Source organism: Anguilla rostrata, chromosome 6 (genome assembly GCF_018555375.3).
Source record: "Anguilla rostrata isolate EN2019 chromosome 6, ASM1855537v3, whole genome shotgun sequence".
Taxonomy (NCBI): Eukaryota; Metazoa; Chordata; class Actinopteri; order Anguilliformes; family Anguillidae; genus Anguilla; species Anguilla rostrata.
The window spans coordinates 5520215-5534665 of record NC_057938.1 but is presented as its reverse complement, the minus strand read 5'-3'; the positions used below and the strand labels follow the sequence as shown (position 1 = coordinate 5534665).

At 55.0% G+C, this 14451-nt stretch overlaps 1 protein-coding gene across 1 annotated transcript in view; it reads left to right on the top strand.

Annotated features, from left to right (window-relative positions):
- Positions 1-12595, top strand: part of zswim5 (zinc finger, SWIM-type containing 5) — a 60413-nt gene extending 47818 nt beyond the window's left edge. The window contains exons 6-14 of the mRNA XM_064341705.1: positions 1303-1479; positions 1750-1896; positions 2710-2847; positions 4812-5069; positions 5494-5629; positions 6699-6856; positions 7546-7709; positions 8123-8204; positions 8579-12595. Of these exons, the coding sequence (XP_064197775.1) occupies positions 1303-1479; positions 1750-1896; positions 2710-2847; positions 4812-5069; positions 5494-5629; positions 6699-6856; positions 7546-7709; positions 8123-8204; positions 8579-9441 (2123 nt within the window). The 3' untranslated portion in view covers positions 9442-12595. The remainder of the gene's footprint in view (positions 1-1302; positions 1480-1749; positions 1897-2709; positions 2848-4811; positions 5070-5493; positions 5630-6698; positions 6857-7545; positions 7710-8122; positions 8205-8578) is intronic.
- The last annotated feature ends 1856 nt before the right edge of the window (positions 12596-14451 follow it).

The window sequence follows — 14451 nt, the reverse complement described above, 5'->3', positions numbered from 1 at the left end:
CATCACCAACGCACTAACCCAACATCACCAACGCCCTGCCCCAGAGCAACCTCAACCAGGGTCAGTCTCTCTCTCTCTTACACTAACCCAACACCACCAACACACTAACCCAACACCACCAACACACTAACCCAACATCACCAACGCCCTGCCCCAGAGCAACCTCAACCAGGGTCAGTCTCTCTCTCTTACATAACCCTAACCCAACTTCACTGTTATATACTCATATCCCTGTTCCTCATTCACACCTGTATCCCTGTTCACTGGTCTGTTTCTATGTCCGAGCAATCAGAACCTTCCCCTATAATTCGGCCGTTTTACCATGTGATGTACTCCGTTCTGATATGTTCTCTTTCATAAAAATGAGAGTACTGGAGCTCTATCAGTTAGGCCTGCGATTAACCACCTCGTGTTAAAAACGTGCGGGGGGTGTGATACTCGACAGTTGCCCTGTATGACAGAGATCATCAGGCTCTGCTCTGCAGCAAACCCCATCCTGCCTGAAATTAGCCGGTAGCCGAAGCGTCCCCTGCCGATATGCCCGCCATTACCGTACCCGTGCGCTAGCTGTAAGTGGGAGGCTTCGCTCTAAGAGGCGGTAAGTGCCCCGCTTCCCGGGCGCCGAAGGAAATCTGTTGACGGAGGCGGCGGCGGCAGCGGCGCGGGCGGCGGCCATGGCGGCAGCGGCGGCGGTCGGAAGGGCCCGCTGATCCGCCGCTCTGCCTCCATCTGCCGCGCTCTAATTGGCCTGCGGTGGATACGCCGGGCCGACCGGGGGGGGGTTAGAGGAGGGGAGGGGCCGCCGCCTTCTCGTCAGCTCGCTCTTCTGGGGGCAATTAGCCGCGTGTGAAGGTGCCCCCCGCTCCCATGCGGGCCAGGCCCGGGGAAGGGAGAGGGGCGCAACCGCAGCAGATGACGCCCCCCCAAATTGAGTGGGTGTGAGGGGGGAGGTGGTGGTGATAGGGGGGCGCACACTGCGGAGGGAACGTTGTTGTGAGGCTGGCAGTGTTTTGAGAGATTTTTGCTCACACGCAGGTACACAAACACAACACAGCAGCACTGTCACCAACATTTTAGTTGTGGGGAAAACAAACTGAAGCAGCATGACAACGGTTGTTCTATTGATCATAATGTTGACCGTGAGGTTGATGTCGACAGCGTTGCAGAGGGTTTGTCTTTGGTTTGTGATGTGTCATGAGATGTTGACTGGACGTTGGCGTAGCGTTGCATGGTGGTTGTTTATTGGTTCTGAAACGTGGATGTGGAGTCTGACCGCAGTTCCCCCCCCTGCCCCCCCCCCAGACTCGCTGGCCCGGCCCAGGAGGACGGTGTTCACTCGGGCCATGGAGGCCTGTGACCTGCACTGGCAGGACAGCCACCTGCAGAGGATCATCAGCAGCGACTTCTACATGTCCCCCTCCTACCAGAGAGAGGGGGAGAGCCTGCTCTTCAACCCACAGGGCCTGCCGCTGTGGCTGGGTGAGGAACCGCTAACACGCTAATATACACACGCACACACGCACTCGTACGCACATACACAGACACACACACACACACACGCACTCGTACGCACATACACAGACACACACATGCACGCACACACACACACACACACACACAGGCTCATTCGCACACAGGCAGTGTAGTTTACACAGAGAGCGACGGTCACAGGTGCGTTTCAGTCACAGGTGCAGCCTGTGCCCGTGGAGCGCGACTCACGTTTCCTGCAACACCTCCCTGTCCTCTCAGATCACGTTCCCACTGCGTGCGCGCGCGTGGACGCGCTGCGTTCCCACGGTTACCCCCGCGAGGCGCTGCGCCTGGCCGTGGCCATCATCAACACCCTGCGGCTGCAGCAGCAGCGCCAGCTGGACATTTACAAGCACCAGAAGAAAGGTGAGGACCCCCTGCTAGAGTGCCCCCCGTCTGCCTGGGTGTTAAATTACACTTGAATTAAAATAATCTTTAATTTCACAGATCATGTTTAATTTTTTAGATCATGTTACAGTTTTTTTCCATTGCTCGCCTAAATGTCCTCCGTCGTACGAAGTGCTCTTTTGTGGCCGAGATGTCTTTGCATGTTTTGAAGAGTGTACAAGGTCAGGGAATTTTAATGGGGGGAACGGGGGGGGCGGGGGGCTGAAGAGTCCGGAAGGACGAAGGCGTGAAATGATTACCGCCACCTCCTCGCTCTCCCGCGGTCCCGCCGTTTACCCTTTTCCCAGGATGCCCCCGAGGGTCGGCCGCCGCTGCCTCGGCCCACGCCTGCATAATTGACATTAAAAAAGCGAAATATCCTGACATTTGCGCGATTTCTTTTCTGACATTCTGCTATTTGTGCATTTGGGGGCAATTTCAATCTTCTGATCCCTGATAGTCTCCATTCATTTCGCCTGAATATTTTACAATATAGAACACCAGTTGTGAACATATGAAATTCGGTCACATGAAGCACTATGGTGTGAATTAATAGTCCGGGGAAAATAGACTAGTGCTTATTGTTGCAGGCTTATTTACTTCCTCTGTCTTAGGAGTGTGTACTCCTTTGCTCTGTGTAAGGCATTTAGAAGCTGCCTGGCTACATTGAGCATGTGCGTGTGTAACGTATTTTAGCTACATTGTGATTGTTAATGCGCTTGTGCAATGTATTCCTAATGGTTTGTGTTAGCGTGCACGTTAGCCTAAACGGCGGGTTGTCCGTGGTTACAGAGCTGCTGCAGAGGGGCGTGACTACGACCACCAATCTGGAGGGCTGGGTGGGCCACCCCCTGGACCCCATTGGCTGCCTCTTCGGCACCCTGACGGAGACCTGTCGCGTGGACGATGACAGCGCCATGGACACCGGAGGTACGGGGACGGGGTTGTTCGTGTCGCTTCACCTCTCGGCTGGGAGGTCAAAGTTGAGACTCCTGCGGTCGCTAAGGGCAACGGGTCCAGCCGGTGGTCCCTTCGACCGCCCGACCAGAAAGCGACCCCTCCCCTGCTCCAGAGCGGGACGGCCACAGTCTGTATGTCAGGGACAGAAAACGCAGGCGCGGTTCTGGCAGCCCGGAGCCTTCGACGTGACGAGCCGGTCGGCATTTAGATTCCGCGCGCGCCCCGCCCCCGTTGACCGGAGAGCCGGGGTTCGCCGTTCCTTTTGTTGGGCGCGCACAGCGGAAGCATTGTGCCCCGGGACAATGCGGGCGGGTGGTACAGGAGCGGGCGCGATGGCGCGTGCGGACGGCACCCGCACAGAGTCCTGGCCTGCTGCCCGGCCGGCCTACTGACTGCGTGACCTCATCGCACAGCTGGAAACATCTGGCTCTGTGGGGCCGGGCTGGGTTCCGTTATCAGCCTAAACTGTGACCTAAAATATGACGGGTATCGCAAGTCAAAAGTTCCCTCCTCCCTCAGTGTCCACTGAACAGGCTCTAACACAGTCTGAAAACACAGCACCACGTCCTATAGACCAATCAACAGTCTGAACACTCAGCACTGCATCCCTTAGACCAATCAACCGTCTGAATACTCAGCACGCCATCCCCTAGACCAATCAACACAGTCTGAATACACAGCACTACATCTCTTAGCCCAATCCACAGTCTAAACCCATAGACCAAGCCAAGCATATGGCCTTGAATCTGTTTTCCTTACAGTGATTGTGGTCTAACACCCACCTCCGCACCCACCCACCCCCCACACACACGCACACGCACCCCCACACACACGGCCTGTTTTGAAATGGTTTTTTTAATATGTTTATTTTCCATGGCGATAAAGCCAGGGCCCTGATCCTCCTCCTAATAAACAGGATTGCAGTGGATAATTTTCCGGGGGGATTTGAGTGTGGGGTAAGAACCCGCCGCAGCAGATGTTGGTGTTTTTCACGCCGACCGCGGGCGGCCATCTTCCTCATCCTCGCTCGTCTTCAGCGCCTGCATCTGGACACAAAGAATTTGTGGGGAGGGGTGAAGGGGGGAGGGGGCTGCCCCTGGCTCTTCATGAATCTCACCGTCTTTGTGGGAGTGTGAAACTATTACTGAGGGGAATTACACAGCGTTATTGTGGGTTGGGATATGTAGTCCTTTATGTTACCGGCTCTGTTCTACCACCCTTACATTACAGGCCAACAATGCGTGTCGCTAAAAATAAGCACTGCTACAATGAGTCTCCCTGCATGAATATGGGAGTAATTAAAGCGCCCTTTCAGTAATATTCTGCAGGATTAGAATCGTAAGTCGGCAGGCTTGGATTCGAGTCAAAGGGAAGCGTTGGAGTGTTCCGCAACTGCTCCGCACTGGTTGTCATTTCGTTGTTCGTGAGAAAACAAGAGTGTAGGAATACGTGAGAACAGGCCGTTCAGCCCATCTAGACCCGCTAATTACGCCCTCTAAGTCTGGGGCGGGTGTCCGTTCTTATCCCAGAAGGGCTGGTGTGGGTGCAGGTTTTTTTGTTCTAGCCCAGCGCTAAGACACCTGACTCTACTTTTCCTGATTGAAGACCATGTCTGTGTGATTAGTTGAATCGGGTGTCACGGTGCCGGTCTAAAACAGAAACCTGCACCCACACCGGCCCTTTTTAGACAAAATTGGACACCCCTGAACTAGTGCGTCCTCCATTCTGGACTTGGAATGAAGGAGTTTAACCCTTTAAGGTGTAGGATCACAGATATGTGATTAGAACGTTCTTTACTGAACATTCTAATGCTGATGTAACAATCACTGCTGTAGTTCTAGAACTAGAGTGATAAGAATTTAGAAGAAACATTCCAAAAAAACCTCCTCTTGAAAAGGCTAACCTCTCCACGCTTGTCCATGTGCTTCCGGCAGATTCCGGGGAGCCCAAGCCGCCGGTGTACCACCACGTGCCCGTGTGGGGCAGCCCGGACGGCGGGGAGTCGTACCTGGCGCTGGCCCTGGAGGTGGCACTGATGGGCATGGGGCAGCAGCGGGTGATGCCCGAGGGGCTGTACGCCCAGGACAAGGTGTGCCGGAACGAGGAGCAGATCATCGCCCGGCTGCAGGAGATGGAGCTGGACGACCTGCTGGTCCAGGCGCTGCGCAAGCAGGCCGTCCTGCTGCTGGAAGGTAAGGGGGCCGCCTTTCCGTCTGTCTGTCCGTCTTACTCTCTCTCTCCCGATTTCCTCGCCTGATCCCGCCCCCTGGGCCCAAGCCACACCCCCTCGGCCAAAACCCCGCCCCTGCCTCAACCTTAATTGTGTTACCAGAACCCACCTCTACCCACATGGCTCCAGGAATGTTTTTTTGTTGTTGTTAAATCCCTTGAGGTTGCACCTGAGCTTGTTTTCCGAGTGTCCTTTCAGCGCCCCCTTCAGGCCACAGAGAGGCCAGAGATGATGAGAGCCTGTTTCTGTGAATAAGAAGAGTAGCGTGTTCCCACACCCCTCTGCTCTGCCCCTCAGTGCACTCTGCGTGTGTTTGGCCCACAGGAGAAGTGCTTTAATTGTTTGTGTATGTGTCTGTGTCTGTGTGTGTGTGTGTGTACCTGCAGGAGGTCCATTCAGCGGGCTGGGCGAGATCATTCACAGGGAGAGCGTCCCCATGCACACCTTCGCCAAGTACCTGTTCTCCGCCCTGCTCCCGCACGACACGGACCTGGCCTACAAGCTGGCCCTGCGCGCCATGAGGTGAGTCCGCCCCTCAAACGCCCACACGCACGCTAGCGGCGCGGTCTCTCCAGGTCCGGTCTCTCCAGGTCCGGTCTCTAACAGCCTGGTATCTAATGCTGAGGCCTCCAATGCTAACAGGAGAAGGCATAGTCTTGCTCCATCCAAATAAAAATAGGAAGCAAACATTGAAGGGGTTATCCTCGAGAGAACTCAGCTACTTCCTTAGTGATGTTTTTGAAACAGGCAATAGTCCATTCATCAGATAAGCTTAAGAGTATGGATCACACGCTTCAGCGTTAATGGTAATAAGAAACTTGTCCGTTTAAGGAAGGTGATTAATATCTCCACGGTATTGTGAATACCTGTTCTGAATTAAAAAGAAAGCAAAAAAAAATAATAAAAATCAGAGACTGTGATTATCTGGCACAGCGTAACTCCGCCCCCGTGTCCACACACGGTGAAATACGCAGCGGCCGGCGCTCTCCGGCTCTCTCCGCGCGCGGCGTCATTGGCGCCTAATCCTCCGGTAGAGCTGAGCTGTCATTATCCCCGCCGGGCCCCTCAGGGGCCTGCTAATACAAAATCAATAGCGGAGCTTAGGGGCCCATGTGGGTGGGGGCGGGGGCGGGGCGGGGCGGGGCCGATCCGGCTCCCCCTCGGGAGGCCAGGCTCCCGCCGCTGCCGCCGCCACGGTCCTCCATTTTGGGCTCGGATCGGACGGCGACCCCGCCTCGGAGAGAGAGAAGGGGAGCATATCGCTCGCCGCGCGGTACAGGAGAGATTTCACTGACGTTGTGGGGACATTTCCAGCCAGGGGGGACCGTCCTGCCGGTGTGTGTTTTCACCAGCCTGTGTGTGTAATAAACAGGCTGACTGCACCCTGCTGCAGGCTGCCGGTGTGTGTTTTCACCAGCCTGTGTGAAATAAGAGGGTTGACTGCCGGCTGCTGCAGTGGGCGTCCGAGAAGGAAGTGATTCATTCTGAGAGCTTCCGCACACGAAATGAAACTTACAGCTGTGTGTGTTTGCGTCCGTGCGTGCGTGTGTGTGTGCGCGTGTGTGTGTGTGTGTGCGCGTGTGTCCCACAGGCTACCGGTGCTGGAGTCCACGGCTCCGTCGGGCGACGTCGGCCACCCGCACCACGGCATCTCCATGGTGCCCAGCCGCTACCCCCGCTGGTTCACCCTGGGGCACCTGGAGTCTCAGCAGTGCGAGCTGGCCTCCACCATGCTCACCGCTGCCAAAGGTGAGCAACACACACACACACACACACACACACACACACACTCGCACACTCGCACACTCACACACTCACGCACACACACACACACTCACGCACACACACACACACTCACACACACACACACACTCACACACACACACACACACACACACACACACACACACACACACACACACCGCCCCCTGCCCAGCGGAGTCAGTCAGTCAGACAGCCAGCCTCACGGAGCTCCTGTAAAGGCCATGCCATTTTCTCTGCCCCCCCCCCCCCTCCTCTCCCCTCCTCCCCCTCAGCTTAATGAAAGCAGGCTCAGGGTAAACAACACCAAGGCTGAGAGGCTGTATTATATCTGCAGTGCGCTAAAGAGCGCTAGCCACTTCCGCGCCATCGCGTGAACATCATGAGTCATTTCACCTGTGCGCTCGTCACCAGCAGATGTTTTTGCAGGTCAGCGTTGGTGGGAGTGTGGTGCAGTGGTGACTTCACATAACTGAACTCATGGGGCCTGTCATACTGAGACCTTCAGCGCACGCGAAAGCTTTCAGCGCACGCAAAACCAGTAACATGACCAGTGATTGGCGCTAAACCAGTGATTGATCACGTTGTTGGTTTTGCGCACGCTGAAGGGCTTAGTAAATCGGGCCCACGGTGTGAGTTTTAGCGCGATGGCGGCTAAGGGTTCGACTGTCCCTCAGGTGACATGCTGAGGCTGCGGACCGTGCTGGAGGCCATCCAGAAGAACATCCACTCGTCCTCGCTCATCTTCAAGCTGGCCCAGGACGCCTTCAAGATCGCCACGCCCGCCGACAGCCCGCCGGACATCACGCTGCTCAACGTGGCCCTGGAGCTGGGCCTGCAGGTCAGGGGCCCCTCCCTCTCCTCCGATTGACAGGGCGGTGGAAGTCTGTGTGTGCTGCTGTTGCTCTGGGTTACCCTCCTCGGTGGCAGGAGTGAGGCCTTGTAGTAAGAGCCCAGAGCAGGGCTCTGAGACTTCAACACTTAAACAGTGTGTGTGTGTGTGAGTATGAGTGTGAGTGTGTGTGTGCGTGCGTGCATTTGTGTGTTTTATATGTGTGTGTGTATGTGTTTTGTATTTGTGTGCGTGTGGTTTGTGTGTGCCTGTGTTTTGTATTTGTGTGCGTGCGTGTGTGTTTGTGTGTGCGCACACTTATGTGTTTGTAGGCGTGGGCAGTGTAATAGGAGCTGAAGTGTGTGTAGCCCCGGTCGTGCTCCGTCACCATGACGCTGACGTGTCCCGCTGTCTGTCCGCAGGTGATGCGCATGACTCTGTCCACTCTCAACTGGAGACGCAGGGAGATGGTGCGCTGGCTCGTCACCTGCGCCACCGAAGTGGGTGAGTATCCCCCCCGGCCCCCCCCCGCACGGCCTGATCCGCCCAAGCGCACCAATTAGAGAGCCCGTTTAATGGCCTGCTCAGAAAGGCGCGGGGCTTTGTTCTGAGTCTCAGAGCACACTGAGGAAGCGGCTGAAATCATCCGCTTGTTTGTCTTCGCATTAGGAGTAGCGTTCCATCAAGCCCTGTTTGTTTTGATCAGATGGCTTTTGTCCCTCAGTAATCTGTGGGTGGCTGCAGACGCATAACAGCCCCAGATTGAGACGGTGGCGTCGGTTAGCGGTTAGCCTTTTGCCTGGCTGCGCAGGCCCCTCCCCTGCTCTCTCTTCTGATTGGCCGGCCTCTTTTCCCTTCCCCCCCCCCCCCCCCCTCAGGCCTGCGAGCTCTGGTGAGCATCCTCCAGGGCTGGTACACGCTCTTCACCCCCACCGAGGCCACCAGCATCGTGGCGGCCACCGTCATGTCGCACAACACCATCCTGCGGCTGAGCCTGGACTACCCGCAGAGGGAGGAGCTGGCCAGCTGCGCGCGGACGCTGGCGCTGCAGTGCGCCATGAAGGACCCGCAGAACTGCGCCCTGTCGGCGCTCACGCTCTGCGAGAAGGACCACATCGCCTTCGAGACGGCCTACCAGATCGTCATCGACGCCGCCTCCACCGGCATGACCTACTCGCAGCTCTTCACCATCGCCCGCTACATGGAGCACCGCGGCTATCCGCTGCGCGCCTTCAAGCTGGCGTCCCTGGCCATGACGCACCTCAACCTGGCCTACAACCAGGACACGCACCCGGCCATCAACGACGTGCTGTGGGCCTGCGCCCTCAGCCACTCGCTGGGCAAGAACGAGCTGGCCGCCATCATCCCCCTGGTGGTGAAGAGCGTGCACTGCGCCACGGTGCTGTCGGACATCCTGCGGCGGTGCACCATGACGGCGCCGGGCCTGGCCGGCATCCCCGGGCGGCGCAACTCGGGCAAGCTCATGTCCACGGACAAGGCGCCGCTGCGCCAGCTGCTGGACGCCACCATCAGCGCCTACATCAACACCACCCACTCGCGCCTCACGCACATCAGCCCCCGGCACTACGGCGAGTTCATCGAGTTCCTCAGCAAGGCGCGCGAGACCTTCCTGCTGGCGCAGGACGGGCACATACAGTTCGCCCAGTTCATCGACAACCTCAAACAGATCTACAAGGGCAAGAAGAAACTGATGATGCTGGTGCGGGAGCGTTTCGGCTGACCCCTCCCCTCCCCCCCCCCCCCCCCCACGCTCGTTGCTAGGCAAGAGGGGGGAGGGGGGCGGGCGGGGACAAGCCGACAGAGGATTATCGTCCTGACTTTTTTTTTTCGTTTTTGTTTTTCTTTGTGATTTTCTTCGAGTAACCACCGTTCACGACGTCGTTCTACCAGGTAGAAAAGTTATTGGAGGGGAAAGGATGAAAAAAAAAAAACTACTACAGGTGTAAACAGCTGAAGTGTTTTTTTCTACGTTTTCATTTAGAAAAAGAAGAAAAAATTTACAAAAAAAATAAATAAATTGTACAAAAAACAAAAACAGGAGTGGCACATAAAGAGGGGGAAAAAACCAAATGGCCTGTGGGACACGGAGCCAGATACCGCTCCCTCTCGTGGCGCGCGCTGGTTTTTTTATTTTTAATTTTACTTTTTTTTTAAAATTTTTTTTTTTAAAGGAGTTTCTTGAAAACATCGAAAGAGTCATACCAAAACGTTGGCAGGGCAGAGTGACATCATCGTACCTCTATTGTATTCCAAGGATCAGCTTTAAGGCCCTGGGAACAGTCTGGAAGGTTGGACCGGGGCGGCAGGGTAGTGAAGGAGCGTGAAGCCGCTAGCGCGCAGCACCAAAATGCTCGTCTGAACCCGCCCCTCCGCCCCGCCGCCCCGCCGCCCCGCCGCTTTCCGGGCTCTCCACCAAGCCGCTACGAGTGTGCATCCTCCTCCTCCTCCTCTTCCTCCTCCCTTTTATTTATTCTAGTTTGTGTTAGTAGCTTTTTCCACTTTCGATGAAGGTACTTTTCAGCAGGAAATGAAAGAAATTACCGTATTGCTCCAAATGAATGCCCCCGCGCGTTTTTACCCCACTCGTGTGGCGTTGGGTAGCCGAGGCGCTCGCAGCGAGGGTTGTGTTAACGTCTGGGGCAGGTGGTTGTGGCACCGCTTAAATTACATAGCCGAAAAACACCACCCTTTATCCCCGCCGCTGAGACCCAGCGCCACCCTCGAGTGTTTCTGAAGGCATTCCTCGCCGAAGGTGGGGGAGGAGGACCAGGAGTCGGCCATGCTTCCTAAATCCAGGCCTGTTATTATGTACACGCAGCCAATTTGCTCAAATTACACGTAATGGTTTCACTTTCCCTTCTGCGGAGATTGTGAGTGTGTAATATATGCAGTGGGCGAGCGGGCCGAACAGGGGGCAGGAAAACGAGCTGGGATATCGACCTCAGAGAGGCGCTCGATGTTGACGTTAGCGAAGCCTGCAGTTTGTTTTAACTTGTATACGAGCGCGCGATTATGTAAGCGTACAGTTCAAACGCGACTTCGTTACGAAACTGAGGAAAACTGTCCTGGTTTGAGACGTTTGTGTGGAAGTGTCTTCACTCCTAAACTCCTGAGTTACCCCCCAGCCCGGTTGGTAACATTCATCCACTCCCTTAAAAGCCCTGGCTGTTGTTTGAGGTAATACGGTAAAGGAACGAAAAATAAAGATGCTAAATGCTAAACTCCGTTCTCAGGGAATCACTTAAAGAAACGAAACAAAAAAAAAATGGTAGCAAAAGCATTTATGATATTGTAAATATGAAAGTGTCAATTCAAAAAATTGTAAAGTTATAATTATTTATGATAATTGTATGTCTTTTTTTTTCGGATACTTGAATTTGTTGTGGGCTGGGAATGTGATTAAGACATTAAGAGGAAAGACTTCAAGACATTTCTCAGGTGCTCCTGTGTTTTTCTCATTTATTTTGTATCTTTATTTTGTTTTTATTTTTGCAATATGTTGTGCAAGAGGAAGCATGTAATATAGAGATTTAAAAAGGTGAAAAAAATAAAATAAAACACACAAACGGAAAGCACCAGACTATGCAGAACCACTTAGTCATTTTCCCCTCCCCCCATGCCCACTTCTGATAGGGGGATCTGCTGGGGTCAAGGTTCATGGGGGCGTGAACCAACACCCCTGCACCGAGCTGAGAACATGGCAGCACGCCTGTGTGTTCACAGTTTGCCCATAAGGCCAGTCGGGTTGGACTTTACCTCGGAAGGAGAGGTACATTCTGTTCATTTTGGACTTTAGCTGTAGTGACTTCTAATTATCTAACAGTACGGCTGGCAGTTGATTTTTCAAGAGAAACAGGGTTTCTTTCTATCTTTCACCTCCCATTGCACTCTTTCAGCCCCCCCCCCCATTGTAACAGTTTTGTGGGGTGCAACCTGGGCATTGGGCAGCTCCCTCAGCTTTTCAATCCCCCCCCCCCACCCCACCCCGAGTGAAACCTTTGTCCTGATATTGCTAAATTCACAGGAGACGTGCAAGTTGAAAACGTCAGGGTGGCATTTTTCAAGTGGCCATCGTTTTCAGTCCCCCCCAAGATTTCGTTTTTTTTAATTGATTAAATATCCTAGTTTCCTACGCCTTCCCAGCATTCCTCCGTAGGTTCAGTGCTGTTGGCGTCTCTTCTCTCCTCGACCTCTGGAGTTTGAGGACTTGGCCCCGGACGAGTCTGTTATCAGCCGTGTGCAAACACAATTAGGACAGCTGCCATTAGAGCGGGACACCCGTTAGCCGAGCAGGAGGGGAAATAAAGGCCCGTCTTTTTCTTTTGAGGAAAAAAAACGTGCTTTTTTTTTTTCCAAACTGTGCTGCAGTACATTTTAGAACTGCCTGTTACATACACATCGAACTGAGCAATGTTTCCTCTCTGCTTCCTGTTCTATAGTTAAACTAGCTGGTCCAATAGCATCGCAAAAAAAAAAAAAGGAAACCGTTTTATTTTTTTCCTTCTGGTTTTGATTTTTTTTTTTCTCTCCCACACCCTAAGTGTCTATATGTGTACCAGTGTTTTGACCTGTCCCTAGAATTTAGAAGGAAAAAATAAGCGCTGGTAGAGGTTGTTCACTAGTTTATCTACTGTTTTAGACTTTAATTTAAGAGAAAGTGTTTGTCGCCTCTTTGTGCTACTGAATAAAAAAAGGAAGGTATCCAGTATTTGTTGCCACAGAAGTATCGTCCATCAACACTTTTTGTTTGTGCAACCTCTTGAGCTAATGTCTATGAAACAAAAAGTTTATTACTATTTATGTAATGCTACTACCATTTTATATGATTTGTGTTGGAATCTCAGTGCTTTTCTATGAATAAAGTGTGAAACACACGCCGTGCGTCGCCTTCCTTTTGTGAGGCCGCGCCCTCAGTGTCTGGTGCGGTCTCCCTGCTTACACCGGTGCAGTCCCACGTGAGGTGAGCGCCCTGACGCCATCGGCTGAAACGCGGCGTATAAATAGCGGGTTTTAGGGCCGCACCGAGGCGGGCGGCTCAGTGTTTGCCTTTTTGCTCCGCTTGTCTGGCTGTGTAAATAGCAGGGGGCCCCCGTCCGTCCCTGACCACACGGCCCCGGACGCCGGACGGGGGGAGAGGGGCCCTAGCAGCCCATCAGCATGGAGCGCCACACGCCCTCCCTCTCTCTCTCTCCTTCTCTCTCCCTCCCTCCCTCCCTCTCTCCCTCCCTCTCTCTCGGAGCAGCCAGATTGATCGCTCCTCTAAATGAGCCTATTAATTATCCGAGCAGCAGCAGGCGGCTCCTAGCTGATTCCTCTCCTCTCGCCCCCCCCCCTCCCTTGCCCCTCCCCCCCCCCCAGTACAATCTGGTAATGTGCTCGCGTATCATTGGAACCTGTCCGTTCGGTCTGTCTGCTTAGTGGGGTGAGAGCTGCGGTGCATTGTGGGAAGGGATTGGGGGTAGAGGGTGGGGGCGGGGTCCTGGGTTAGACTACGGGCAGGTGGGGGGCACGAGACGCGATACCGCCGGGGCGAAGGACCGAGCCCTGCCGCGGCGAGATCCTGCCCGTGACGACCAACTCCAGCTGACCGGCAGGGCCTGCTTTTGGCCGGTGGAGCGGACCGGGCGCTGCCTCTCCTCCCCATTAGACAGTCCTTCACGGACGGCCGGGCCGGGCCTGGGAGCAGAGAGGCGGGGAGCGGGCGAGACGGCGGTCCGCCGTCGGCCGCGCCGGCGAGCACGGGGCGGGACTTCAGGGGAGCGGTTTGGCTGCAGCGTCGCGTGGAGGTGGGGGAGACGGTCCCGTAATTGGCCGCCCCACCTGGCTCCTCTGTTCCCCGCACCGTCGGCCACCGTGGGGGAGGGGGACCGAATACCCCCGCCGCCCCAAAGCCAGCCCCTCCCCGGCCCGCGCCGTCTTTGCAAACGACTCGTTCCCCCCCCCCTTTTCGACGCCGGTGAAATCTCAGAGCCTCCGTTAAGCGACTGAGGTGTTGGCACTCCTCGCGGGTTGCCATAGCGATAATCGGCTCCCCGATGGCCGGCCGTCCGTCTCTGTCAGAGCTTGACGGGGGGCTTTGTGAGGCTCGGCGTGGGGGGGGTGGGGGTGGACGGGGGGGGGCTTCTCCGGGTGACAGGTAGCGCTCCCCCTTGCTATCGGCACCTGGAGCGGACGGTCCTGCTGTCACCGCGATCAGACGTCCCGCTCTTCTGGGACCTGATTTGGGGAGCGTTCTTCTGGCGGCCTGATTCTTTTTTTTTTTTCTCCCCTCATTTTTTCCCAGCATCCTCGAGTAATTGGGGTGTCTGGTGCCGAGCGAGGAGGAGGGGGGCGGAGCTGGCGGAGGTTCCCATCATTCCCGGCGCCTCCTTGCTGCTCAGACCGGGCTCTGTAATTGACCCAGCGAATGACTGCCGCGTGCGGCGGTGAGGATGAGGAAGGCCGCTGACGCAAACGAAGACGTAGCCCAGGCTATCGACGTCTCCAGCGCGTGCTGGAAAAAGCTCTCAAGCTATAAAACCTTTCAATTCAAATTTAGGAATGAACCAGACCTGATGTATTCGACTTGGCTCGAGTCACTCTGGGCGTAATGCAGAATATGGGTCCGTTTCAGTTTGCCGTCTCCCAGATATTGCCTTCGAATTCACCACTAAAAGGGACTTGCTGCTGATTATGGTGTACATATTTAGTCCCGACCAGCACGGTCGCAGGAGCTGGATAACAAACGGTC